Source organism: Sordaria macrospora, chromosome 5 (genome assembly GCF_033870435.1).
Source record: "Sordaria macrospora chromosome 5, complete sequence".
NCBI lineage: Eukaryota > Fungi > Ascomycota > Sordariomycetes > Sordariales > Sordariaceae > Sordaria > Sordaria macrospora.
In genome coordinates, this window is record NC_089375.1 from 3,462,710 (window position 1) to 3,489,217 (window position 26,508).

At 50.5% G+C, this 26,508-nt stretch overlaps 7 protein-coding genes across 7 annotated transcripts; 3 read left to right on the forward strand and 4 right to left on the reverse strand.

The window, feature by feature from the left end:
* Positions 1 to 2,952: 2,952 nt before the first annotated feature.
* Positions 2,953 to 5,608, reverse strand: SMAC4_02507 (uncharacterized protein). Its single transcript, XM_003350789.2, has 4 exons — positions 4,990 to 5,608; positions 4,791 to 4,860; positions 4,261 to 4,692; positions 2,953 to 4,206 (listed from the first exon to the last, which is right to left on the reverse strand). Exons 1-4 carry the CDS (start codon positions 4,998 to 5,000, stop codon positions 3,166 to 3,168), a joined length of 1,554 nt encoding a protein of 517 aa, XP_003350837.1. The 5' UTR covers positions 5,001 to 5,608; the 3' UTR covers positions 2,953 to 3,165.
* Positions 5,609 to 9,195: 3,587 nt separating this feature from the next.
* On the forward strand, positions 9,196 to 11,984 carry SMAC4_02508 (uncharacterized protein). The gene is made up of 5 exons (XM_003350790.2): positions 9,196 to 9,723; positions 9,807 to 9,874; positions 9,948 to 10,171; positions 10,239 to 10,646; positions 10,711 to 11,984. The coding sequence occupies exons 1-5, from the start codon at positions 9,596 to 9,598 to the stop codon at positions 11,080 to 11,082; spliced, it is 1,200 nt and encodes a 399-aa protein (XP_003350838.1). The 5' UTR covers positions 9,196 to 9,595; the 3' UTR covers positions 11,083 to 11,984.
* A 653-nt stretch (positions 11,985 to 12,637) lies between these two features.
* Positions 12,638 to 14,023, reverse strand: SMAC4_02509 (uncharacterized protein). The gene is made up of 4 exons (XM_066089789.1): positions 13,962 to 14,023; positions 13,802 to 13,875; positions 13,134 to 13,470; positions 12,638 to 13,043 (listed from the first exon to the last, which is right to left on the reverse strand). The coding sequence occupies exons 2-4, from the start codon at positions 13,862 to 13,864 to the stop codon at positions 13,036 to 13,038; spliced, it is 408 nt and encodes a 135-aa protein (XP_065947271.1). The 5' UTR covers positions 13,865 to 13,875; positions 13,962 to 14,023; the 3' UTR covers positions 12,638 to 13,035.
* Positions 14,024 to 14,338: 315 nt separating this feature from the next.
* Positions 14,339 to 14,575, forward strand: SMAC4_12088 (uncharacterized protein; the record flags this gene model as incomplete). Its single annotated transcript, XM_003350792.1, has 2 exons — positions 14,339 to 14,484; positions 14,539 to 14,575. 2 exons carry the CDS (start codon positions 14,339 to 14,341, stop codon positions 14,573 to 14,575), a joined length of 183 nt encoding a protein of 60 aa, XP_003350840.1.
* A 152-nt stretch (positions 14,576 to 14,727) lies between these two features.
* On the reverse strand, positions 14,728 to 16,102 carry SMAC4_02510 (uncharacterized protein; the record flags this gene model as incomplete). Its single annotated transcript, XM_003350793.2, has 1 exon — positions 14,728 to 16,102. Exon 1 carries the CDS (start codon positions 15,529 to 15,531, stop codon positions 14,728 to 14,730), a length of 804 nt encoding a protein of 267 aa, XP_003350841.1. The 5' UTR covers positions 15,532 to 16,102.
* A 686-nt stretch (positions 16,103 to 16,788) lies between these two features.
* SMAC4_02511 (uncharacterized protein) lies at positions 16,789 to 18,416 on the forward strand. The gene has a single exon (XM_003350794.2). The coding sequence runs from the start codon at positions 16,938 to 16,940 to the stop codon at positions 18,177 to 18,179; it is 1,242 nt and encodes a 413-aa protein (XP_003350842.1). The 5' UTR covers positions 16,789 to 16,937; the 3' UTR covers positions 18,180 to 18,416.
* Positions 18,417 to 18,754: 338 nt separating this feature from the next.
* SMAC4_02512 (uncharacterized protein) lies at positions 18,755 to 20,880 on the reverse strand (the record flags this gene model as incomplete). Its single annotated transcript, XM_003350795.2, has 2 exons — positions 18,755 to 20,281; positions 20,351 to 20,880. The coding sequence occupies 2 exons, from the start codon at positions 20,878 to 20,880 to the stop codon at positions 19,411 to 19,413; spliced, it is 1,401 nt and encodes a 466-aa protein (XP_003350843.1). The 3' UTR covers positions 18,755 to 19,410.
* Positions 20,881 to 26,508: the final 5,628 nt, after the last annotated feature.

Below are 26,508 nucleotides of genomic sequence, written 5' to 3' on the forward strand. Positions count from 1 at the left end.
TACACTACTCGGAGGAGGGCCGCCCGTTCATCAACACTCGATGCAGATTGGAGAAAAAAAAGGGGAGAGAGCGCCGAAAAGGGCACACAGGGCACCTGTCAGTGTCAGGGCCTGCAAAAGAGGAGTTGGGAACACCCTTGATTGCCGTTGATATTTCACCTCAAATTTTTGGCCCAAGTTCCAAGTTTTGCCCGTGACCCCAAAACCCGAAGCTCCCAATCGTCCCCAGTCGTCCCAATCGGTCCCAGCTCACAAGAGCCGACAGCCAAAGGGAATCGATGTCTTGGGAGGGTATCCACTTTGCCGCTTGTTTCGGCACCGTCTTGGCATCTTGTCTCGATGAGAAAGCGGAAAGAGTTGTCTGCCAGTCTGCCCGCTTCTGCTCGTGCACATTCCTTCCTTTTCGTTCGATCAGTCGAAGGAACCGATCTCCATTGCCATTTCATTGGCCAGCACCGCCCATGCCATGCTGGTCCATCGGAATTTGCACGCCCCTCCCCGAGCCCCCAACCATCGACGCCGTCTGCGGGTTCGCTGTATCGACTCCCGTACAAGTAGCATGTCTGTGATGCAGATCAGATACGGCGGCAACCGATACTCATCAAATTGTGAATCGCTTCATTCACAGGTCTGACAGGTTTGGTACGCTCAAGGCGCTTCGCGACAACGCCTCAAGTGCTTACATATTTCAAATATCCTTTGTTCCACCAGACCAACCTTTCACGGCGCCTATTTTTTTCTGCACTATAATTACACTGCACATCTCACCAAGACCGCTCGATGCAGGAGGGACATGGAAACCCTCAAAGACACATCGACACACTTCTCTTCATCACGAGGACTGGACCCAAGCCCATCCATCCATTGTCAATAACTCTGTTCACTCACGCGACCAACCCAGCCTAATCCTACTTTGATGTGTCTTTCGGTCTACCTATACCCTACCCGCCCATACATGAGATTAGTGTCCCTTTTAGCACGCATCAATCAGGAAATGCCTAGGTCTAGAGGTATCCTCTCGCTCGATTGAACACCATGACATACACTTCAACAAAGTCGTTTTTGCAAACTTTCTAACTTCATCAGCTCATGGTTACTATTTGTTTTCCTTCCAACTCACGTTTTTCCGCATAAACAGCCAATACATCATCTCATGTTACAGGACTCAAAATTTTAGTCATCCGAACTCGGAAAGCCAAGCGCCGTTGACGTCACTCGGGATCTGGTAGGTTAGCAAACCTTTTCGAGGTGGGATGATGAAAGTTGAGAACTTCGGACGAGGCAAAATTATGAAAAAATTTTAAAATTTTAAAAAAAAGAACAAATAAAGGCACACTTTTATGTATTGATGAACCGCTCGAAGGTTCTTCATCTCAGGGCCCAGAGCTTCATGCCTTAAGAGAATGTTGAACTTCTCCAAGTTTAGCGTGTGAATTGAGAACTTAGTAGTTCACAAATACGTAGCTGCATTTCAGCAGGGGAATCGACAGCGAGCTTGAGGTCATGTTCTCCTCCCGTCGTGGTACCGCAATGTCGGGTCCCGAGAGAGGTCCCGAGAGAGGTCCCGAGAGATATGCACGTAAGTAGTATGGATGGCATTACGAGGCATCCTTTTTTTATTCCCCTTCCCGCTCTGTCCCTGGACTATTCACCCCTCATCCCCCCCCCAAACAATATGACAGAAAAAAGGGCTCAAAGACATGTGATGTTCTCTCTCTGCAAAGAATGGAAAGGCCTGGTGGTGGTATTGTAGTGTACCAAACTCTTAGATATGTACACTTACAGCCGATCTAAGCTTGGCAATAACAGCGTGTGTTCCTCCCATTTTTTGCGGCTCTAGCACGGTAATAATAAACATCAGTATCGGGAGGGGAGGGGGGGTGGGGGGGTGTTCTTACACCGATCTTGAAAGTCTTTCGTATAGTTAGCTTGGCTCAACTTGGGTTTGAGTGCTGTAGTGTAGTGTACTGTGTAAGTGGTATTGGTAGTCCCCAAGTTCCTGCCGATCATCTATCGTCGTGGAGCTCTTAGTCAGGGGAGGACACTCTGGAAGATGGAGACAAATCAGGCTGCATCAGGCAGTTGGAAGTTGCCACAAGTGTACCATGTAGATCCGGGGTGGTTAATCGTGTGGGATGAACATGTGCGAGCATGGGTTAACAGATATGTAGCAGACAGGGCAAGCTGGAGGCTGGCTGGCACGTTATGGAAAATCAGACGATCTTTGAACAACTGTCTGCGTGTCTGTCCCTCTTTCTGTCTCTCACGTCTGTCTTGGTACAAGTCAAGGCTGGGCTGGGGAAAGAAACAAACAAACTGAAGGGAAACATGGGGGGGGGGGGGGGGGGGGGGGGGGGGGGGGGGGGGGGTTGTACTTGGGAATGCTAGCACACTTTTGTTCATAACCTCGTCGTACGAGTTAGTAAGCTAAGTGGTAACTAATAAAGGCTCTTAAAAGGCTCCGATTAAACAGCCGGCGGTCAGTCAGCCTCGTTTCCGAGTCATACACACCGGTTGATCTTGTCTCCCGGCTTGTTATCTCCGAAACTTGTAAAGGAAGATCTCAAAGACTTGACGTGTTCAACATCCGAAACACATTCGAGAACCGATCGATCTGGTTGGGCAATGCCATACGGTTTCAAAGTCCAAAGACCTATCCAAACCCGGAAGGACACCTCATAAAACAGCTCATAGAACAGCTCATAGAACAGCTCATAGGTATCCCGACATGGCCTCATGATTCCCCCCCCGGAATCGCGGGACACAGAACATTGCCTCAGGCCAAAGGAGGAAACTATTTATTAGCGGGAGGTCGAACCCGCATGAAAAACAAGAATTGGGTGTCCTCTCAAGGCTTGGTTCCGGCAGTTCATGGGACTAATGGTACCACATGAGTTGGATCGTTATTGACCATTGACATAGGCACAGGAGAGAGGTGTACTCCGAGACAGCCTCGTGGCTGATTGCTCTTATCATTAAGTTTTAACAAAGCTCATATGCTCACTAAATGAAGCAAAGCAAGTGACCTGTACTATTCTATCACAGTTATGCAAGCGCGAGATCTCCCTGGTTCTCATGCCCTGCGTATATCCATACTTCGTCTCGCTTAAATTTCCACATTCCCAATTGGTATATAGTTTTTCCTTTCCTCCAAAGTTGCTTCTCTTAGTTGGGGAGCGCCGACCTCGCGGGGATCGACTGATCCTCCTTGACGCCAAAAACGAACGACGAAGCGAGCCTGCGCTCAGTGTTCTGGCGACCGTTGACGAAATCGGGGTAGTTGAGGGTCAACTCAACAGCTCCGGTGACAATGTTGTCCACAGCCTCGACACCCAACATGAACGAGTGGTCCTGGTTACCGACCTCGTACCTCCAGCTGCCGAAGCGACCACGAGACCAAATGTCCATATCCTGGAGCTTGGGGAGAAGCTGCTTGAGGACACCCTCTCTCTCGAGCGAGGGAGTGGGGTAGCCGTGGTCGAACTTGCGGTGGTAGGTGGAGACGATCTCATCCTCGGGCTTGATCATCTCGGTGTTGATGAGACCCTGGATGCAGTCCTTGAGCAGGTTCTCCTCATCCACGGGCTTCACGGTAGACTGAGAAACCTCGAGCATGATGGACCAGTAAGGACCCTCCTTAGCCTCGTCAGAGCTGGCCTTGGAGCCATCAGCATTGTAGAGGGTGGGCAGCTTGGCGCCAGCCTCGGGCTGGTTGTAGGGGGAGTAGTTGGAGAAGATGGTGGCGCGGTAGAAGGGGCAGTTGTCCTCGGGGAAGTAGAGCCAGCACTTATCACCAATGCGCTCAGGACGCTCGCCACGAAGACCGACACCGATGACGTGGGTGGAGGAGTAGTAAAGACCCTTGGAGAGCGAGACAAGCTCCTGGTTGCCCATCTTCTCAACAAGGTGGTCCACGGCCATGGTGTTGATGAGCTTGCCATACTTGACGGTCGTGCCGTCACCGAGTGTGACAATCTTCTTCTCAGCATCGACCTTGGTGACTTCTCCGTGCTTGCCGTAGCGCTTGTTCTTCTCGGGCAAGGTGTTGGAGACGGCAATCCAGATACCACCAGTTCCGTCGCGGGCAGGGAAGCGGAAAGTAGCGTTAGGACCCCAGTTGCCGGCAGTCTTGTTAAGGATGACATTCTTGGTGACAAGCTTGACGTTGGGGGCGGCGACACGTTCACCGAGCCACTCGCATTGCATCTATGGTGACAATCAGCATTGGTTACACATGGGGTGAAAGGACGAGCTTCTTACCGCGGTGGTGGGCACGGCCCAGACCTTGTAGTTGTAGGGCCTCATGAAGATGTCGGCAACACCCTCGCCGCAGTTGCGCAAGATCCACTCATCAAAGTCCTTGGGCTTGGTGTTGGCCACACGGTGTTCAAGAGCGGCATCAATCATGCCCTCAACGCACTTGACCTTGTCCTCATCGGGCAACATGGAGATGTTGTTCTGGAAAGGATAAGGGACCCAGAGGCCCTTGTAGCGCACATAGGAGATGCGCTGATGTGTGTACCAGTCATCCTCCTTGGGAAGAGCCTCGTCGATGCAGTCGTCGAAGTACTTGTAATGAGAGAAGATGACGTGGCCACCAACATCGTAAAGGAAACCCTCGGGGGTGACATCTGTAGAGGCGAGACCACCGGCCTTTTCGTTGGCGTCAACAATCAACCACGAAGGGCCGTTCTAGAAGTTGGACACAGGGGTTAGTTGAAGGTATTCACACATGGACCTCTAAGGCGGTGGACAGAGAGCAGGGAGGGGGCATCAGGGAGGAAACATACAATGTGGTTGAGGCGCTTGGCAGCACCCAAACCAGTTGGGCCAGCACCGATAACGAGAACGTCAACATTACTGTGACGAAGACGAAGAGGTTAGCGCAATTCCACTATCGGGCATGATGTTGGAAGCCCGCTGAGACGAGTTGATCGCAAGCACAGCTTGGGACACAGGCGTGTCGGCCAAAGAGGTAGGGAAACCCACATATCAGCCATTGTGGAGTAAATATGCGTTATGATTGAGGATTAGGATGGTTAATAGGTATGTATAGGGTAGTCGAAGCCTAGGCTGGGTGTGAGGAAGAAAAGGAAACTGAAGCCGCTGGATTGGAGTTTGGCGCAAGGAAGGAGGTACCCCAGAAAAAGACGAAAGCGGGTTGAAACAGATCGAGGGGGCGCGGAGGCAAGTTTATGAGGGATCGAGGAGGTGCCAGCAACGAGGAAGCTTTAGATCGCGGTTGGCAGGAGCAATGACAAGCTGCCGTTGATAGGCCTAGAGGTATGGATACGGACGGAGTGGTAATAACGTTACCGTGGGCCAGAAAAGGAGAACCCTCGAGCTGATGGCGCTGATGGAGGGTCGTGGAGGGGCACATTGGGGCAGCCCAAAATTATGTGGCCAGGGGCATCGCCAGACGGTTGAGCGCGCGCCCAATGATTGGCTGAATTTGGCGGTGGAACCCCTCTCTTGTCGCAACATCCCGCCTTGGACCCTGACCGCCCCTGGTCTGACCCTGACACTTTGACAGTCCGGCCCTGACTTGGGTCTTGGACTGACACTCTTCCCCAATCCTCTCAGTTTCAAAGAACCTCGATGGCGAAAGACTTTGAACTGTTTCTGGGTGGTGTGTGGCACGACAGGACACCGCAGTGCACCGTTGCCAAAACGAGCAAACCCGACCAGAACGGATGCTGGCCGGGATACCCCTGAAGCAGAAATGCAGGAGCTTTGATGAGGACGACGTGAGGCTACGATGTCATCTCGCAGTCTTTGCCGTTGTCCTCACAGCAACCCCTCGATTGGCATTGGGGGAGTTGTTTCTTCCACAGCCTCTTCCCGTCCTCAGCCAAGGAATCACAGACAGAATGGAGATTACCAGTCAGCCGCAAGATTAACCCATACCACCACACGTCGCATTGGCGTTCGTTGGACCGAGAAACTATCCACATCACTCGCGTATCGTACTTTATAGCCTTCGGAAAGGCTGCCTGTTTTCCACTTCCAACAGGGCTTGACCGGCAAAGCATGCACATGTGGTCGGCGGGGTGAAGTATCGTCGAAGCTCGAGTCGGTCAGGGTAGGTATGCTAGCTCCCTGCACTGCAGGTGGGTGGCTGCTATCGTTAGCTGCCTGCCTATGGTGTAGTTTGCATATGTTTGGGATCATGCATTCACGGGCGTCGAGGAGACGACGTTGCGGTCACGGATTCACCGCCTGGACCGTTTTTGACGGCTGTTGTTGTCAAATCTGGACGCCCGAACTGCCACCAGTCTCCGGTCTCAGTTTGTTACCACTGATCATCTGGAATCCTTCAATTACGAGGGATGTGGTATGCTGCTGATCGCGCTGATGAAACAAGTACAGGGCCCGCCACAGCTTTGGATGACTGGAGACGTTCCCAATCCGCAATCATGAGTAGGTATGCTAAAATAGCAAGAGAAGAAGCTGATCCAGAGCAGATCATTAAAAGGGATGGGAGAAGGGCGTGTCACTGACAACCAAACTCGAGATGCACAATGCGAACGGTATCTCACACATCATGCCCTTCAAGACTGGATTCAGTTCCCGCTCGTTACGAGATAACATCCGCCACACCATATATACCTGATACCCAGCTTTTATCTGCTTGTTTCTCCCTTCTGTTTGATGATTGCATTCCGTCTTAGTTTTGGGCACGAGCAGCACGAGACAGACAAGAGCCTGTTCTTTTTGGGGAGGTGAACGGCGTGGACCACGGCAGGACTCTACTCTATACAACAAGTAGGCGTTCTACCTACGTCAACACGATCCAGGACTCGCAAGAGGGCAAACCCCCCGGGATTTTACCTGGGTTACGGAGTACAGGCCTTCGTGTCGAACTCCTTCGGCATACTGCAGAGAGTAGAGTTGAACGAGCGAGCTCTTTGGTATGGCAAACAAACACTAGTCTGCCTCCTAGATCGATATATCCCTAGCTAAGAGCACCATAGCCGGTCCTCGCCCATGTCGTACCGAATGGACTCACGGTGCGACATGGAGGTTCTACCAGCAAGATACCGAAGTCACGCACGAAACCACTGTCGAAAAAAGATAATCATTTGACCAGATAGAAATCATGCGGTTCGTGTCTGCCGTGGGTACGGGAAACGGATCCAATGCGCGGGCGCATGATATGGTACTGGACTGCCGCCTCCCTTCTCAGTCAACGGACCACAACACCACTCCCAATCCGATGGTTCAAAAGGCCTATACATCCTATCAATAAAACCTCAACGCAAGGAGGGAAGGAAGTTGGGGGAGCCCATCAATGAAGCACAAGCTGTCACCGGGACACAACGTCAATCGGACACATACCTACATACATATGTTGACAGCACTGTTGCGCACTTGTAAGGTCGAGCTGCATCATGTTAACATGAAGTGCATGTGTCCATGTGGTGATACTGATGCACATACACACACTGATCGGACGGGAGTTCGAGAGGCTCATCACTTCGCATCAACTTGACTTGTACATCGCAGGAAGCATAAACATTGACCCCCTCAACGCAGAGCAATTTCTCTACGCACGCAACATGCCGGCTTCCTGACACCTCAGATCGCCGGGCCAGCCCAACCCTTGCTTCTCGACAGGAAGCAACTGACTTTGAGGACGACAATGCGAAGCCGGTGAACAGCACGACTTTACGGTAGATAGACACTGAAAATACAGATGAAATATTCCTTTAGCAGCTTTCTGAATACACGCCTATCTAAGCTCTTTCAAGTATTCTGGAATTGTCAAGGACTGGCGTCGGTGATGAATTCCACGGCAAGCGGGGTGTAGGCGAGTCAGTAACTTGTACATGATCGTCGAAGACGAAGCCTCTTTCCCCCCCCCCCCTATTTTTTTGATACGCAGTACACACTCCACGGCTGTAAATATGGTTATTCGTGGGGGGCATCCATCCGCCCGTTCGGAGGCTTCGCAAACAACGTCGTTTCACATTGCTTCGCCCCAAACCTGTGCTACCTTGTAATGTGATGAGGTTTCCTACTATGTAATTGCTTCGCTGACCCAGATAATGGCTGGAGGTGGTAACAAGTTGCTTATCATGTCAAAACGCTGGGACTTTTTGACAGTTGTAACCAACATGTCTTCTAGGTACATATCTTAGTCTACCGTCTATGTTGACCCCTGTTCCATGATCCCTAGGTCTTAATGTTCCAGAGTCTTTTTTCTTGTTAGGAGCAAGACAATCCATGAGCTGTGGTCTGGACGTGATGATTGAAGGTGGCAGTAGACAGAGAGCTTCCCGCCGTGGTCCATACCCTTTCGTTTTGTTCGTGCTATTTTCCGCGTTTCTTTGGACACAAAGGCAACATGTCCGTGGTTTTACTCTGCCAATTTGTAGAAGCACAGAACCACTGCCGTCGCCAGGCACGTTACCCCTTATCTTGCCCCTATTTGTCGCTGCTACTGACGATGGCATTCCTGACCAATGATATCCCTGGAAGCATCCAGTACCTAACCTCTGCTTTCACTTTGCAGTTTAGGTACAGCTCTGCAGTCTGCACGGCTATTGAGCTCGGTCCTAAGGAGCGCATCCAAACGCGAGTGCAGTGGCCATCTGAAAAAAAAAAAAAAAAAAAAAAAAAAAAAAAAAGATCAACCGTTGTTTCCAAGGCAATTCCAGATAGTGTGGAGCTTCGCGAAACCAAAACAATGCAGATGGTGGACATCAATTGCTCGACTGAGGGTGGTGATGCCTGTGATGATACGAAGCCAAAGGGCATGCAAGCGTGGCCGTGTATTTTATACCCGCTCGTGGACCGATTTGCCCTGGACTGACTGGCTGTCTTTTGCACATCCAATCCATTCTGTGGTTGCGTCCCAATTTCCGCTCCAATTTGTGGTTTGCTCCCTGCAGTGTTCCTTCCAAGGCTGCGTCAGCACTAAATTAAAGTTACCCACATACCAAGCCGTCGACACCAAACCTGAAAGGGTAGCATTTCTCCCCAGTCTGGACCTTTTGCTCCCCCATTCTGCCCAGCACCCGCACGCTTTCAATTGCTTTCAAGGGATCTTTGACACCCCTTGGCACCCCCTTGGCGCCCCTTGGCACGCCTGCGAGGCGGTCCCCATTTCTTCTATTCTTTCTTGTTTCCATCCCCTTACCACCACCGTCACGGACACTGCCTTTTGTCTGTTATCATCTCGCCTCCCCAGAGCTCGAAGCTTGCGCCCCCGACTCCTCGAAATAACAAAGTCGACCGCAAACCGAACCCCCCGATTTGAGAGCGGATTCTTCCCCAGGACTGCAAAACGCGGGGCTCTTGGTATCTTTCCTTCTGCAGCATCTTTGCACATTTCCACTTCCACTTGGCGAGATTGCATGACCTGAACTGCCGGCCGTTGCAGCTCTTCCTCCACCATCTTTTGGTCCCGGCTTTTGTTCCAGCTTGACCATCCGCTCGTTTGTTCGACTTGATTCAGCCTTTAGACTTTCGCGACGTCATTCGCAATACCCCGTTTTAATCCCCGAGTCCGATACGTGAATCCGGATTCGCAATACATTCAACCGCCTCGATACCCCTTTTGACTCCGGTCACACATACAACTCGCGACAACATGGGCGTCGAAGAGAAGAGCCGGGCGTCGGGCGACTCCCCCAGAGATGCCGTCCTTCCTACTGTTAATCCCGAGGTCGAGAAGGCCCAGCCTCCCAAGAGCGCCATCCACCCTGCTTTCTATGTGAGGTGAGCTACGACACTCTTCCGTCCATGGGCGGGAAGGCGCAACAAGTTTCCGTGTGTTCGGTTGACTGACGTGAGGATTGCAGCATCTGGATCGCCATGAGCTCGTCCGTTATTCTGTTCAACAAATGGATTCTGTCCGCCAAAGGATTCGGTAAGGATAACCCGCTATACATGGCCGGAAAGGGTCTGTGGATGGAACAACAGATGCTAAGACGACGATGCAGACTTCCCGGTTGTTTTGACCACTTACCATTTGGTCTTCTCTACTATCATGACCCAGATCCTTGCTCGCTACACCACATTGCTTGATGGCAGGAAGACGGTTAAGATGACTGGCAAGGTCTATCTGCGCGCCATTGTCCCGATCGGCTTCTTCTTCAGCTTGAGCTTGATCTGCGGCAACCTCACCTACCTCTATCTCAGTGTTTCCTTCATCCAGATGCTCAAGGTTAGTACTAAAGATGCGCTTTTCCGATCGAATGAATAGGAGCTGACGATTGACCTCTTCAATTCAGGCCACCACTCCTGTCGCTGTTCTCCTCTCCGGCTGGGCCCTTGGTGTGTCGCAGATCAACATGAGGGTCTTCCTCAACGTCTCCGTCATCGTTGTCGGTGTCATTATCGCTTCGTACGGCGAGCTCGAGTTCGTCTGGTTGGGCGTTATCCTCCAGATCGCTGGTGTCGCCTTCGAGGCTCTTCGTCTTACCATGGTCCAGCGTCTCCTGAGCTCCGCCGAGTTCAAGATGGACCCTTTGGTTTCGCTCTACTACTTCGCTCCCATCTGCGCCCTCATGAACGGTCTTGTTGCTCTTTTCTGGGAAGTGCCCAGACTTACCATGGCTGATGTCGACCGTGTTGGCCTCTTCTACTTCTTCTTGAACGGCCTCTGCGCTTTCGGCCTCAACGTCTCCGTTGTGTTCTTGGTGAGTTGGATAATGGATATCTCGCGTGTTCTGTTCAAGACAGCTTACTAACATATCTGTGCAGATTGGCAAGACTTCGTCGCTCGTACTCACCCTCTGCGGTGTCCTCAAGGACGTCTTGCTCGTCGTTGCTTCCATGGTCATCTACGGCAGTCAAGTTACCCTCACCCAATTCTTCGGCTACAGCATTGCTCTCGGCGGCATGGTTTACTACAAGCTTGGCGCTGAGACCATCAAGAGCTACGCCGGCGAGGCTGGCCGCCAGTGGGCCGACTTTGGCAACCGCCGTCCCATTCTCCGTCGCATCTCGGTCATCCTCCTCTCCGTCTTCGTCATCTTTGCTCTGCTCGGCGGTTTCGCTCCCGACTATGCTGCTGGGATTGACCCCAAAGAGTACCTCAACGAGGCCAAATCTAAAATTGGGATGTCCGCCTAAGCTCTGAGCAAGGAATTAATGTGTGGAACCGGCGCACGAGGTGGCCGCGAGAGCCGAATTCTGCACACAAGGGTTGTTGTCGTTTGTGTCTCTTTACTATCGCCATAACCACATACCGACTTTGTAATCCTCTTCAACAAGTTCCCAACACCCAAGGATTCAGTACAACACACACCCAGAGCAAATTCGCGGCTTTCTCGCTGCTTCGGCTGTCGGGAAGCATGAAAGAAGAAGACTTTTGAATGCCGAGACCGTCGTTACACGGAGTCCGCAAGAGAGCAAGGGAAAATATTTACCTTTGGATCTCACATGTACAAATTCTCTTCCCAAGTTGAGTTTCTGCACCCCCTCTCTTCATCGATTATGTCGAGTTAGGTTGTGCCTCCTTTTCTTCAGCCAGGTACATCACAGAGAGTTGGTTACTTGGCCTATTATTTTCCTATAACTATGTTTTTATACCATCCTTCGGGAGAGTGGAAGGGGATACAATGGGAGTAAGGTCGGAGAGAGACAAAAAAAGGGAAATGGCGATCGGTTGCAGATATACCGGAAGTTGCAAACGGGCATATGGTTGATATGATGGGACAAGATAGAAATGGCTGGCAGGAATAGATGGTTAACGAACTCGAAACAATACTTATGGGTGTGAAGTGTGTGAAAGTGATTGTGTGTGTGTGTGTGTGCCCGCTTATAACTCTTGAAAGGGACCAAGATTTGGACAAGTATGTGTGGCGATGTCATCAATTTTGGTCCTTGGGTATGGCAATGTCCCTTCTTGCAGGTACCTCGGCTTCTCATACCTACCCGACAGTATCTCCAAACCATCTGCAAAACACACGAGATACCTGGCATGTACACTACATTACAACTGCTCAGCTGAGACGTATATGGAGCTAGTAAACAGCCTCTTCTCAATTGCAAGACTGTCCGGAAGGTGAATCGCTTACTTCTCTACCTCTCTAGCTTTTCGTCGTGCGAGCATGCTGCGTTCCTCTGGGCGGGAAATCTGCCCTTCGAACTGAACATACCTAATGATCACCTTTCCTTTGGTAACTAAGGTACATCGCATAAGGTTGGGGGTTTGAATGAGGCGGTGATATCATCGGGCTTACAAGGACGTGTCCAATTTGTTCTTCAGTTTGTTCTTCAGTATTTTGATAGGCGTACCTAGCCACGATTGATCTCCTTGGGCGAGAGCGACGTGGAGAGCAGGAAGATTGGCTTGGCGATGGCTAGGGTGTTCCACTTGTGCCCGAGTCTAGAATCTAGATGCGATTATTAGGCTGCAAAGAGATAATGAAGCTTCGAGCCTCACCTCACTGGACGTTGAGAAAAGCCGTCCTCATGGCTACGTATAATGTATAGGGGTTTCCATTGCCGCTTGCTTCAACATTCAAGCAGTGTCCAAAAGTACGAACTGCCAGTTGCCTAAAGGGGGCAGTTTCAGCAAGAGCAAGTAGTCCAAAGTTTAACATGTTTATAGTTTTCATGTGACGCTCTCATGTCACATCACGGTCATGCACTGGCACCAGTCATTGGCCATTGTTGTCCCAGATCCCGCTTGTTGGCTTGTTTCAAAGACTCATCAAGTTGATGTATCTAGTCCCTTTCATAGGGCTCGCGACCAGGAACGCTGTCCGTCGCCGGTCTATGGGGTATCGATCGCTGTTCTGTTTTCGAAGTGCTCTCCGCGAGGTGCAATCCTCCCTTCTCCTTATCAAAAAGTAGGAATCCGCAGACTCCTGTCTCTCGACGAGATGCCTGAAACTTGAAGACTGCCCGCACGTGGATGGATTGAAATTGGGATGGTTGATATGGTCGTCATCTCTCTTGTTTCAATTTGCCGTTAATTTCAGACTAGTCAGGAAGCCTCGAGTTTTATTCCCTGGATGAATGCTGTACACAGCCCCCTAAAACCATGCGCCCTGCCCAGACCGAGAGTGGAAGACTAATTTAGAAACCTATAGATGTCGTGTCAGTATTGCGCGTCCCTGTCCCTGGTGGTCGCGAGACAAGAGGGGGGAAGATTGGGGGAAGGGGGGAAAACGTACGGAGAGGGGTGAAGAACCACCTGTTCTTGCCGGAGGTGTAACGCTCCTCGAGAACCTTCTTGACGGTCTTCTTGGCATCCTCGCGCTGGGAAACCTCCTTGAAGGTCTCGGCGGAGACGGAGCCCTTGAGACCCTCAAGCTCGAGGGTGTAGCGGGTGGGCATCAAGTGGTTGTAGTTGATGACCTTGATGAAGGGCTTGACCTTGGAGCGCTTCTCCTGGCGGGTCTTGCTCATACGGCGAGTGATCTTGCTGGGGTATCTCTCGATACCGGCAACAATGGCGTGGCCGTAGGGGTGGGTCTTGGAGCCGTTGTCAACGGGCTGGATGATGACGACCTGAACCAAGGACAGTCAGTCAGCGATCTTGTTGTTTCCGGCTTTTCGCGTTTGTTTCGTTGCGAAACAGTCCCCCAATTCCATCAATCCTCGACTTGTCTTTTCCCCCATCGCGTCGTGGTTGCGTAGCAGTCGGAATCGGTCGTCGGTCGCTTGTCCCTCCTCTTCCCAAACGCAATCGGTCCGGTGCAAATTTGCAGCAATTCGTTTCTCCTCCGATCGATTTGGCGAAATTTCGAAATGATACCGGTATTCGAGCGACGCGGGGCAAGACAACGAGGATTTTTGGTCGGACGGGCAAAGCAGAGGTGTGGCAGGTGTGGCAGCATACCTTCTTGCCGGCATAACGACCCCGGGTAACGAGGCAGACTCGCGACGTCTTCAAGAACTTCATCTTGACTGATTCTGTGGTGGATTGATGTTAGACGGGGGTGAACGAGGGAAATTCGCGGTCGCGTCGAAAAAAAATCAGAGGGACAGTATGGACGTACTCAGTGATCCAGCGGGGCCTTGCCTGAAGTCGGTTGTAAGGCTCAGAGACAAGTAGCGGACGACCGTGTTGAAGTCTTTCCCGAAATAATTTCCAGTTTGTGGGCTTTCAAAATTCGAGCGGGCACAGCAGCGCACTTTGATGACTAAGCCCTGGCCTGTGCGCCGTCCATAGAACCTGAGACTTTGGAACTGTCCTTGCCAAGACTTGCAAGTGTGAACTGCGGGGCATGTCCAATGCCCAAAGTCAATGTGATTGCTGGGTCCTTTCACCATCCAAGTTCACGACAACTCCATTCATTGAACAGCACCAGCCCGCTACCCTCCGTCTACTACAACCACTCAAACATAACCAGACATTTCCTGCACTCGACACACAATGGCTGCCCCTGTTTACATTATCTCCCGGGTTGCGGACCCCATCTTTGCCGTCTTCATCGGCGTTTCCGCTGCGGCTCTGAGAATCAACCGTGAAGAGAAGGAGAAGGGCCGCACCACCCAGGAGATCTTCCAGATTGCTCGCCGGTATGCTTCACTCTTTGCCAAGGGACCTCGAGACCCGTGCTAAACCATTCATAGGCGCCTTGGTCTTACCTCTACTGCCAAGAGCTCGTGAGCTTTCATGATCAAGTCAACATGACGCAATCACTTGCAACGGACAGACAGACGGTGACAACCATGGTCGAAGCTTCGTTTCTGTAACATTCATCATTACAATTATCATACAGAAGCAACTCTACTTGCACAGCATCGCTAGTCCCTTGACCCTCATGCCGAATAGGCCGGCCCGTACTCCTTCTTCAACGCCTCCCGAACCATCTGTCCACACAGCTTGGCTGTTGGGTTGGTGCTCACAGCGAGTGCTTTCGCAATCTCGTTGCCATATCTACCGCCCATGGCAAAGTCCCTCGATGCGTTCTCCTCGAAATCCAACTTGCTCCAACTTCCTTCCCGGCGACCCTGCGGTACAGCAAGGGTGTTGGACTCCATCAACTTGGACGTCATGTGGTAGATGGCGGCTCTCTGGGTGTGTGCATTGGAAAGCGTCCTAGCCACATTCTGGGACACTTTGGTCTGGGGCGTGGTTGGGGTAAGGAGCGAGATGGCGCGATCAAGGTCTGATAGAGCAGTCTCGGCCATCTGCAGTCGCCCTGCGTCGTCGATATCCCGAATTAGTGCTTGTGGAAGCTGCTGGGAGCCCGAGATCAACATCGAATCACCCACTAGCCGCCTAATCGCTTGCGCCCTGTTGTTGCGGGCACTCGCGTACTCTGGGTATTCTTGAATGAGCCCCCCCAGCTGGGAGACGCAGTTGCGGTATCCTTGAATGGTTTCCTCCGCACCGGTTGCTCCCTGCGCCTCTGACTTTGCGTTTGCAACCTCGAGCTGCTGAATGGAAAGGATGATCTCGCGCTCTAGTTGGGCGACCTTCTCATAGAGGGCCTGATCCTTGAAGTTGGGGTCTTTGGGCAGGCTTGTGTCCACTTGCACCATCCGGGCGGGATCGTACTCTGGATCCTGGATTTTCTCGAGGACGTTGAGGTCGCGCGTGCTTAACGAAACGTAAGCCATGGCGATGGTTTGCTGTGGTGTGATGATATATCGTCTATCGTCTATAGCTGGGCTTTGCGTTCAAAGCGAATGGTTGATGTTGACAGTTAAAGTCCAGGAGCTTTTGATGATGGTAGCTGGGCAGGAAAATATTCTGAAATATTGTCAATAAGACCCGATGTCGATAAGCAAGAGGTCATACACTTTTGAGTCTGGGGAGGAAAATGAAGAAAGTCGAGATGACGAAGATAAGATGTCTGGAATGCAAGGGTCACGTCGAATCTTAAAGACCAATAATCAAATTCCCCAATTCATGGCATCGGCTTTCCGAAAGGTAAGCCTATTTACGGCCAATGGAGTGCGGAAAGCACAAGGTTCTTGTGCACTGTGGCTCGGGACAATGAGCGTCACGGGGATTGCATCTTCTCCAGGATTTCCATGATGGACCTTTCCACAAGTCCCAACGGCGAATGGGGCTGGTCTAGGGGGTTCTGGGGTTCGCGGGGTAGCGCGGCGTATGCAACAGATGCATTGTTTGGGCAGACAAAGGGGTTGGAGAAGCAGACGCAAGGCGGAGGAAAACAAGACGAATTGGCTTCTGGTTGACCACAGCAATGCGGCCCCACGGCAACCATCGGCTTTGAGCGGCTTTTCCAGGGATCGACGTTCCATCGGTCTGATTCCGCCTTACAAATGGTCCCGCGGGCGGCTGCGGTTGGACATGGCCGCTTCACCACTTACACCCGAATTGGCAGCTCGGCTTATCACTCTGACATCGAGAAGAAGAGTCTTTCGTTCCCGCCGTCATCCGCCAGAACCTGTCAGTTCCCTTAGCCGCCCTACTGTTACCCGGCTTCTTCTCATCCATAGCGTTGGACGGTGAGGAACCAGCAACCATTCAGAGAGAAGATAATGGCCATGGTTCATGGGTAGTCATGGTTTGATACAGCACCAGCTCGGCGCTTGTTACCGCACACTATGAACGATGTGCGGACACTCGCCAGTTTCCCTCCACCGTACGCCGTTACCCGCAGCAACCAGCCTACATACCACTGAGGCGGACCATACCCCCGGCCTGCCAACCTCACGGGGCCAAGTCGAAGGGGGTGCAAGGGCCGCAAAGGGGTCTATCTACGGGAGCTGATCGAGAGGAGGGGTTTGTGACGTCCGTTGATCTCTGCTAACCGTGATAGGTCCCATGTCGACAGGAACGGAACGCGGACATACACCTGCTTTGTTAAGCCGAATCTGCATCTCACCTCGTCTCTCCCCTCCGCCTGCCATGACTTATAAGTCTCCCTCCCTTCCCTTTCAGATGGATGTTCGATAGTCATCCAGATATACTCATCTATCTTTGATACATCCCTCCGGCCAACCATATACACTTTCTTCGACCCAGCATATCTATATATATCAACCCCGTGAGCATGTCCCCATCAGCCATCTCCTCTGAGTACAACAACTACTCCAACGGGACTCCGGATTACGCTCTCCAGTCCTCCGAGGTTTCCAACTTCAATGGCTATGACCACGTAACATGGTGGGTTGGCAACGCCAAGCAGGCCGCCTCCTACTACAACACTGTTTTCGGCTTCAAGACCCTCGCATATCGCGGCCTTGAGACTGGCAGCCGGTACTTTGCCTCATACGTCGTTGGCAACGCCGATGTCCGCTTCGTCTTCACCTCTCCTATCCGCTCCCAGAAGTTCCTCCCCGAGGAGGAGCCCATCTCGGATGCGGACCGCAAGCTCCTCAAGGAGTGCCACGAGCATTTGGAGAAGCACGGCGATGCCGTCAAGGACGTAGCCTTCGAGGTTGACAATGTCGATGGTGTCTTCCACAAGGCCGTCGCCGCTGGCGCCGATGTTGTCCAGGAGCCCACCACCCTCACCGACAAGATGCACGGCAGCGTCCGCACCGCCGTCATCCGCACTTACGGCGACACCACCCACACCCTCATCTCGCGGGCCGACTACAACGGTCCCTTCTTGCCAGGCTTCCGCGCCAGTGCTCCCTCGCCCGCCACTGTCCAGCTCCCCAACGTGCCCCTGGCCCGCATCGACCACTGCGTCGGCAACCAGGACTGGAACGAGATGGTCTCCGCCTGCGCCTTCTACGAGCAGTGTCTCTCATTCCACCGCTTCTGGTCGGTCGACGACTCTCAGATTTGCACCGAGTTCTCTGCTCTGAACTCGATCGTCATGGCGTCCGAGAACAACCTGGTCAAGATGCCCATCAACGAGCCCGCGCCCGGCAAGAAGAAGTCGCAGATCGAGGAGTACGTCGTCTTCAACTCGGGTGCCGGCATCCAGCACATTGCCCTGCTCACGCAGGACATTATCTCCACCGTCAGCGCCATGCGCGCCCGCGGCGTCGAGTTCATCAACGTCCCCCAGACCTACTACGACACCATCCGCCAGCGCCTCAAGACGGAGAAGCGCGGGTGGGAGCTCAAGGAGGATTTGGACACCATCCAAAAGCTCAACATCCTCATCGATTACGATGAGGGCGGTTACCTCCTGCAGCTGTTCACCAAGCCGTTGATGGATCGTCCGACTGTCTTCATTGAGATCATTCAGAGAAACAACTTTGAGGGCTTCGGTGCTGGTAACTTCAAGAGTCTGTTTGAGGCGATTGAGAGAGAGCAGGCTGAGCGCGGCAACTTGTAAAGCAAGTTGGGGGAGTGAAAAGGGTGATGAGATTGTGATCTTTTTCTTTTCGTTGTATGATATCTTTTTGGACACAAAAGCTTGGGGATTGGCCGGCAAGGAAGCTGGATGGGGTTTAGCATGGCATTTTGCAGGCGTACTTGTTTGTAGTTTTGGATGATGGTTTCCAAATATGAAGCGGGAGCATTGAAGTAGCTAGGTATTCATTCGCATGCTGGTTATGCAAATCATATGATGATTTTGAACACCATTAAGACTTTGACCATTGTGCAATCTGGTCATTTGAAGATGCATCTGGCAGGCGCCATCACAGTTGTTCATTTCTTTTTGTGTGATATACGACAGGAAGACTTCTGTTGGCTTGTCTATTACGTAGCTGTCCACGTTGGTCAGGTACCCAATTACCCAACTCTCTTCACCTCCCTTTCCGCTTCTCTTTTCACCTCTGTTTTCACCCTTCCATTTACTGCATCTGGCCTCCTTGCGACAGATTTGTTTAATCTTCGAATAACATGTTCATCAATCCAAGAAACTACCCAAGTGGTGCAGCCAAATGAACATTTGAGGTCTTGATATGCCACATGATAATGCTAAGAATATTTTATTAAACCGATAACAGTACAATATATTCTTCTAGTCCTTGAACAATCCAGATATATAATTCATCACCTGCCAATCCCCTCTCTCTTCCCTTGATGAGGACTCCAGACCAAAATCTCTTTAGATCCTGATTTTCAGCACCTTACCTGCATCCAACCCCATTTAGAGATGCTCGACACCACACGCGGCGTCTTTCTATCGCTGTATCTGTCACTTCTTTTGACCCTTTTTGACAGTATGTTCCTTTTGCACCGCCTTTGTTAAAGAGCATGAAGCAGCTGAAGCTTGTCTCCAGTTGTTCGAGTTGGTGTCCCTTTCAGCGTCTGTTGACCAGGTGCGTACGAGATCCACTTCTTGACATTCTGTCAGCCATTTGTGGGAGCACCGTGAACGCGACGCCATGCAGTTTCCCCTGTGCTGCATGCACGATCATATTCCCTTCATATGATGGATGCGTTCATTGTACCGCCTGATACCGCTCTTTTCTGGTTCATCAAACCGGTTTCTATCACGACATTCTATTATCGCTGCTCTGAGTCAGAGCGTCCGGTTCAGTTTCGCCCATACGACTTGGGACGTTCGGGTTGCAGAGCGCTGTCTGATGCAGCCGCCATGTTTCATCCTCACCACTTTATGAATCTACCACCATAGGCATAGGACCACCGTCTGGTACTGCTAGCGCCGTGTCCCTTTCCGGCTCCCTCGTATCGCTCTGACACCCCGGGCAGTTATGAATCGTCTCATGGGCAAAGACATCACAGTCTATACAGAAGTGGTTCCCGCACACCTGGCACGCATACCGGCCGCTTTCACTGACGCCCTTGAGTTCCGGTTTTGGATTCTTGGGATCGCTGTCCTGTTTCCCGCCTTTCCCTGCTCTCCCTCCCAAAACCGCCGGCGCCGCTGCCACCGTGTCCCTCGGCCCTGTAGGAAAAGGCGATAGACACGAGTAGCACGCTGTCGACCGACTCGCCTGTGACCACGGAACCTCCACAAAGACTTTAAGCGGGAACAAATGGTGGTACGACCTCGCCAAGTGCGTACTCTGAATGAGCGTGAGCTTGCAGATCGGACAGTCGATCGGCAGCCGGCACACCTTGATTCCGCAGCGCGGACAGGTATATCCTTCTCGTGTGGGCTTCGCGTGACAGGCGCAGTAGCTAACGTGGTCTTTGGGGGCGAGCGTACGGCTGGGGAAGCCCATCATGAGCAGGCTGGCAGTGTTTTGCTCGGGGGTGCGGGTGACGGGCGGAGTGGTGGCGGCGAAGAAGAGCTCCTTCAGGTGCACCTCGTCTATGGCGACGCTGTAGTTGCCGTCGTGGTTGTTTGTTCGCTTGCAGAGCTCGGTGCAGATGGCGACCTGGCCGGCGAGGCCGACGACGGAGACGCGGATTCGGTCGGCTACCAGGTCGTTGATAGTGTCGTGGATGTCGCCCGGGTCGATCGAGACGAGGGCCCCGTAGATTATCAGTACTTCGCGCGTGGCATGTGATGGGGTTTGACTGCGAGGAGGATCACAGGCGATTAGCGAATGCGCTTCGTCACGGAGCTTTTGGGACCAAGAAACTAACTATAGAGCACCTCTGCACATTTGCAGTGCATTTTGTAAACTTGAATTTCCTTGGGGGTCTTGTTGCTCGCTCCATTGCATCAACTTCTCGATGTGTTCGGCTGGGTTCCCACTCAGGTCGCTGATGCGCACGGCAATCCCATCGCGCATCCCCACGATGCCCAACTGACTGATGGGATTCTGTTCAAAGTATTCGCGTACGAAGCCAATGGCGTTGTTGAGGACGACTCGATAGCGGTTTGGTAGCAGATCTTTGTCGGCCATGGCAAAACTCATGTCAAGCACCAACATCAAGTGGCGGATGATGCCACGCTGAAGTGGTGTCGTGTCGCGCAGAAGGCGACGTCGCTTCTCGGCCTCCCGGATCTCTGCAATCGAGAGACCACTGTCCGCTGTTTCGAGAACGGTATCCCAGGAGCGCTTTACATCTTCCCAGGACGCCTTGGTTTGCTTGCTGCGCCCATCCGCTGTCCTCTTTCCGTTCCTCTTGAGCTCATCGTCGGAGGCATACTCGCCATCCGAGTCCGCCATGTTTGCGGGTGTTCGTCGAGATAAATTGCCGGGTAGTTGCTAGAATTCTTGATGGCAGACGATCGAGGTCCGATGGGTTCGAGAAAATGGGTCGAGAATTCGGCGATCGAGGACGACGGCTTGAGTGGCGGCCTTGATAATGGAGGTCTCAGAGGGCGAACAGCAGGTTGCCGTGCAGAGATTATAGACCAAAAGGGAGGTTGAAACAAAAGAAATACGTGACGTGGGGAGTACGCAAGCGAGACAAAGGTTCGTGGTTCGTGGTTCGTGGTTCGTGGTTCGTGGTGGAAGCTGGCAATGTTTACTGGACTGCAAGGCTGTTCCCAAAAGGTAGCCTCGCAGGAAAAAGTGGAGCATCTCGGTAACCGTACTGTAATCCTCAATTCCGCAGGTTGAGGTCCTGACCAATGAGATGGGCGGATTGCACGGGTCGAAAAGGTACGTACTGGATACTGACGTCCCACCTTTTACAGATCGAGGTAAAAATATAGCTTCAATTTTCGAACAGCATAAATTGAAAAGCGAAGGCCAACTCTAGGTTGGGAGCATATGAATCGCGACAGTCAAAGGGCAAGCCTATCGGCTATATACGTATACCTATTATGTGAATCTTCAGCCGCCTCCGGAAACTCTCTGGAGTGTCTGAGGCAGTGTCGAGTGCCCCTTTCAAGATATCCACATGCTTCTGCCGGTGACTTGACCGTCCTGGTGAAGTGATCAAGAATCTCATATAGAGTAGGTAGGCGTATGTACAAGTCTCAGGTTTTACATTTCGGTTGTCGTCGGTACTGCAGGAGCCCGGCACGGCATCCTGTCGCGTTCAAATCGCTTACCGAAATGGGAATTCCACGTGGGAAATAGCAAGGGAACCCAATTGTCCGTTCCGGTCCGGATTCCGGGCACGGGCTCTCCCGACGAATTCCAGAGTCTAGTCCAGACGACGGAACGGGATCCACGGCGTTTTATGGGTCCATGTCATCTCGGTCCCGCCGTCCAATCTGTAAAAAGTCAACAGTGAGACAGACACCTGCTTGTAGAATACCATATGCCATGTTGTGATACAGGTGACCGGTCTTGTCCCGAGCGAACCACCCCGTCGCATTCCCAGTGTACTCGAAACTAGAGAGACAAAATCCGAAAGCAATCTAGCGTCGTCGGGCACGAAGGCCGGCTCCGACGAGGATCGAGATCCCAGGTGTGGTATCGACTATTGACTTGTGCATGTAGGTATTGAATGGAGGCTGTTGTTGGCTTGTTGCACCGAGGAATGCTCCATGAAGAATGCCGTAAACTCCGACCCTAAGGTTGTCCGCGGGCTTGGCGTAACATTTCAGAGAAGCTTCATATTGTTGGATCATGAAATGCGACGAAATGTTGCGCCGTGATGTGCCGTTCGCGATGGTACCGGCCTACGGCCCCGTGCCGGCCCGTTCCAGTTTGCGGTCAATCGTGGCTCGCGCGCGACAACGCGTTGACCAATGGCCAATTTAGAGCCGCCGGCACTAAATTGAGGTACGTACCTTTAGCCGAACTTTTGAAGATCCCCGCTCAGTGTGTCAACGGCCATTTTGCCAAGACGTACTTCTGACGCCTCTGACGCCTCTGACGTAATGCCTCAGCCGCTGCATCACTGCATGAGCAATTCATTTAACGGACAGCCCTCACACATACCTAACTCACGATCGTAACTGTGTACTCGGTTTTATTTCACACAAAGCGCGGCAGATTCGTGGCTCTCTTGTTGTGTCCAATGGGTTTTTTCGTCTTCAGCTTCGGGAGACGATAACAAGACCTGTACCGGGAGCTTGGTAAGAGTCGGAGCATGGTTGAATGGGAATGTCCTTGGTGTTGAAAATCCGATCCCAAGCCATCGTATCGTCCCAGGACCGCGAGTCAAGCGGTGCGGTCAACAGAAAAAGGGCCAATAGCGCTGTCTCTGACTCTGTAATTGTTCGACTGGAGCAGAAGTCCCGCCTCTACAGTACCGGCTCTCCCACGCCATACTATACACACCCAGGACACCCAGTCAGTCCATCGTGCAAACATACAATGGAAGTTCCCGTTGATTTCCCAAACGTTGTCGAATGGGGGACCATGTTTTGTCTGGCTTCTCCCGCGCATTCCAAGCCCGACTTGTTCTCTCACCGCTGGCGAATACGAAGATGGACGCTGCACCTCGAAAAAGAGATTGTCATTGATGTCCATCAACTGAAGCGATTCAAGGCACGCAAAACACGCACCTTTTTTTTCGTTGTGTGAAATGTGTCACGGTGACAGGACACTTCGGAATTATATCTACATTGCATCTGTCCACTTTCCAGAAAGCAGCAAGCAGGTCGGGCCGCGCAGCACGAACTGCATGACATGAGCAAAAGACGTTGCACTCGTCCGGTGCCTGTGCACACCCAACGACTCCAACGAAGCCTTCCAGGTCCAAAAGTCGTTCGAGGCGGTAGCCCCGAGCCAGGCTCTCGGGTGCCTCCACCAAGACAAGAGATCCAAGGCTCGAGAGTCGATCGAAGTCAAAGAATCGATGGTGTTGCAAAACTGCCCAGGACAGCCCAATGAGGCCAATGAGCCCATACGGCACTAACTTGATTTTGAACAACGTGCCAATGGTGTGCAATGATCCTTGCGTCGTTATCTCCTTTTGATGTTTCCTCGGGCTCGAAAGGGGAATGGCACGGTAGCCTTGAATATGCGGCGTCAATAGAAGATGGGGCTTGAGCTGAAATGGAGACGGCTTTCTGCTGCTAGTTGACAGCTTGTCATCCGATTATCCGTGCCTTTTATGATTGTTTCCGATGCGGGAAACTCCGGTCAAAGCTGTTTTTGATAGTGCACTAACGAATTTTCGGTGTGCCAGGCCGTGCACAGATAGCGATGGCACATTGGATCTGTTAGTTTGCCAAGTCTAATCCATTTGCACTACTTACTTTTTCCGACCGTCCAAGATCATCACCGGGTTAAAGAAACCGTCGTCGGGGTTTGTGTTGAAGATATGCTTGATTTGCATTTGCTTATTATGCACCAACACAACGATACCAACGGCAATGACGAGAATCAGCACTCCTGCTGTTAGCCAAGACAATGCGGTCGCTCTTGGTTGCCGGTGTCCTCGGCATGCCGCTGTTCGGTCTTCGATCGCATCTTGGCATGGTATCGCAGTGTTTCAGTGTTTGTCCATCACATCCGCGACCCGACGCTCATCGCGGGACAACGTGACATGAAGTGAAGAAGATGGATTGGAAGGCGTGGAAGACAATTCGTTGTCATTGGGAAGCATTACCACCACATGTACAATACCACGATACTGTACCGGTACCGACCTCTGGAGTGAGGAGTCATCACCAGCGGCGGAATCCACCCCGAGCTGCCCACTTTCTACCGGCTACCCACTCGTCAGATATCAGCTGGGCTGTCACGATGGTGAAATAACAGAAGCTGCAGCAAATGCCAATGGTGTTGCTTGGGACCAAATGCAATTTTCTCCTCTTGATCTTCTATCCGATCATTTTAGCTCGACCTTGTGCATGTACACTACGCTGGAGCTGCATGTCAAAATTTTACCAACTGGTGATTTCTGGCAACCCAATAGATTTTGGTCTTTTTTGCATGTACACTCTACCCCTGGTTTGATTGCTAGCGTGGTACATTGTGGGATGGCGACAAGGGGGGACAACGGGGGTTAAAATCAATAAAATCACAGGCTTGAAGAATAGAAATAATAGAGTAACGGAGAATCAGTGCATTTCTCATAACAAAATCTATAAAATCTAGATATTATTTTGTAGCTGTAATATCTTACCCTATCAGTAATTAGTATAGCTGCTATTTATTTTAATAACTGCTTATAACTTTTTAAGCATGAAATATACAAAATGTAATAGGTAATCCTTTGATACAGTCTCCTATATCCTTTTGATAGCTGTTTTTTTGAAGCTATTTTCAATCAGTCTAATAGAATATTTGCATTTAATTCAACTTTCATCTATACTTATATATTTTCAATAAGGTTGAAATCTGACAAGTGTAGTAGCCAAGCGACAACGTCAGTACTAATAAAGGCTTAATTTATAAATATCTTTGTTAATTTCAAATTGTAAGCTAGAGTATTATTCTATATAACTACCAAAATCAGATATTATTATCAAAATTACTACAAAAGAGGAAGGATTCTTTTCTAGTACAAAGTATTTGTAATAGTATCCCAAGCTTCAAAGTCTTAAAATAAAAAAGTATCCTTTGTTTTACTTACAAAGTAGGCTCAGAATATTTATCTTTTAAGTTTCGATTTATACTGGGTGAAATGATTAAATTTTTTATTTTTGAAAAGGGTAACGAAATAATACCTTTTATAAATACTATTTACTTACATTCTATTAAACTAAATCTAGGACTTTCATTCAAAAAGGATAAGGTCAGCGTATTTTAAAACGAATTTGAAATGGAAATGCTAGGTTTTGTTACTTATAAGTAAGTGCGTAGGTTATTTAACGTAATACATACCCTGCTATACTATCGTTACTTAAATAGCGTATTCTTTATAGGATTTAAACTATAGAATACAATTCTTAAACTCGGCTTACGATAGAAACTGTTTTGATTTTATAAGAGTATTTATATACTAAAAGAGAACGTTGCGAATATTATTTAGAATGACAAAGTAGCAGCCGCTTTTGGAAAACTTATAAATATTAATTACTAAACACGTATATTATACTTATTTATTCTTTAATTAAAAGTTGAATACTAGTAATTTCTAGAAATAGTTATCTTAATAATAAGAATAATAACCGTATTACTTAGCTATAAATCTGTAGCGCCATAATAGTATAAAGATCCTCTTCCAGTTTTCAATAGGCAAAACCTTACAATACTAAGCACCGCTAAATCAAAACATTCACTATATTAATTGCAATCGAATCGCGCTATTTTCTTTCAAATTCTAGGTATAATAGTATTCTACCTAATGCTTCAGTAGCTGTGATGGCAGCCTTGCAGTTATGCCTCTCGACTGCTATCACAACTATATAAGACCACTTGAGCAACCGAATTGCCAGCTTCGGTTACTTGTATCCTTTTAGAACATAGCCTAGTGATGTAGTGGTCCGCCAGCGCTGTGACAGTAGCTAAAAACTACGTTCAATGCCATTACTGGAATATTTGAATTACCGCTCCTTCTAACCGCTCTTCTTCTCCAATTAATATTACTAAACCTCCCTTTCTTCTATTATTTATATCCTCTCCCACCGCCGTATTCTCTATTATAATCTTCTGTCACGGAATGCACTCGGGTACTTCTTCCGGGACAAATTATATAAGACCACTTGAGCGACCGGACTGCCAGCTTCAGTTACTTGTATTCTTTTGGAACATAGCGTAGTAGTGTAGCGGTCCGCCAGCGTCGTGACACTTCACCAAAGCTAAAAGGCTACGAGTTCGAACCTCGTAGTTAGGAAAATCTTCGAATTTTTCGGATGGCCGTATAGGCTCCCTTTTACGGAGATGCACACGACCAGGTCGTATGGATGCTCTGCCGTCGCTTAATTGAGAATTCCCGTTCGAAAAGCTCTAACGTTGTAAGATATTTATACGTAATTAATTATATTTCCGAACTGTATCAGT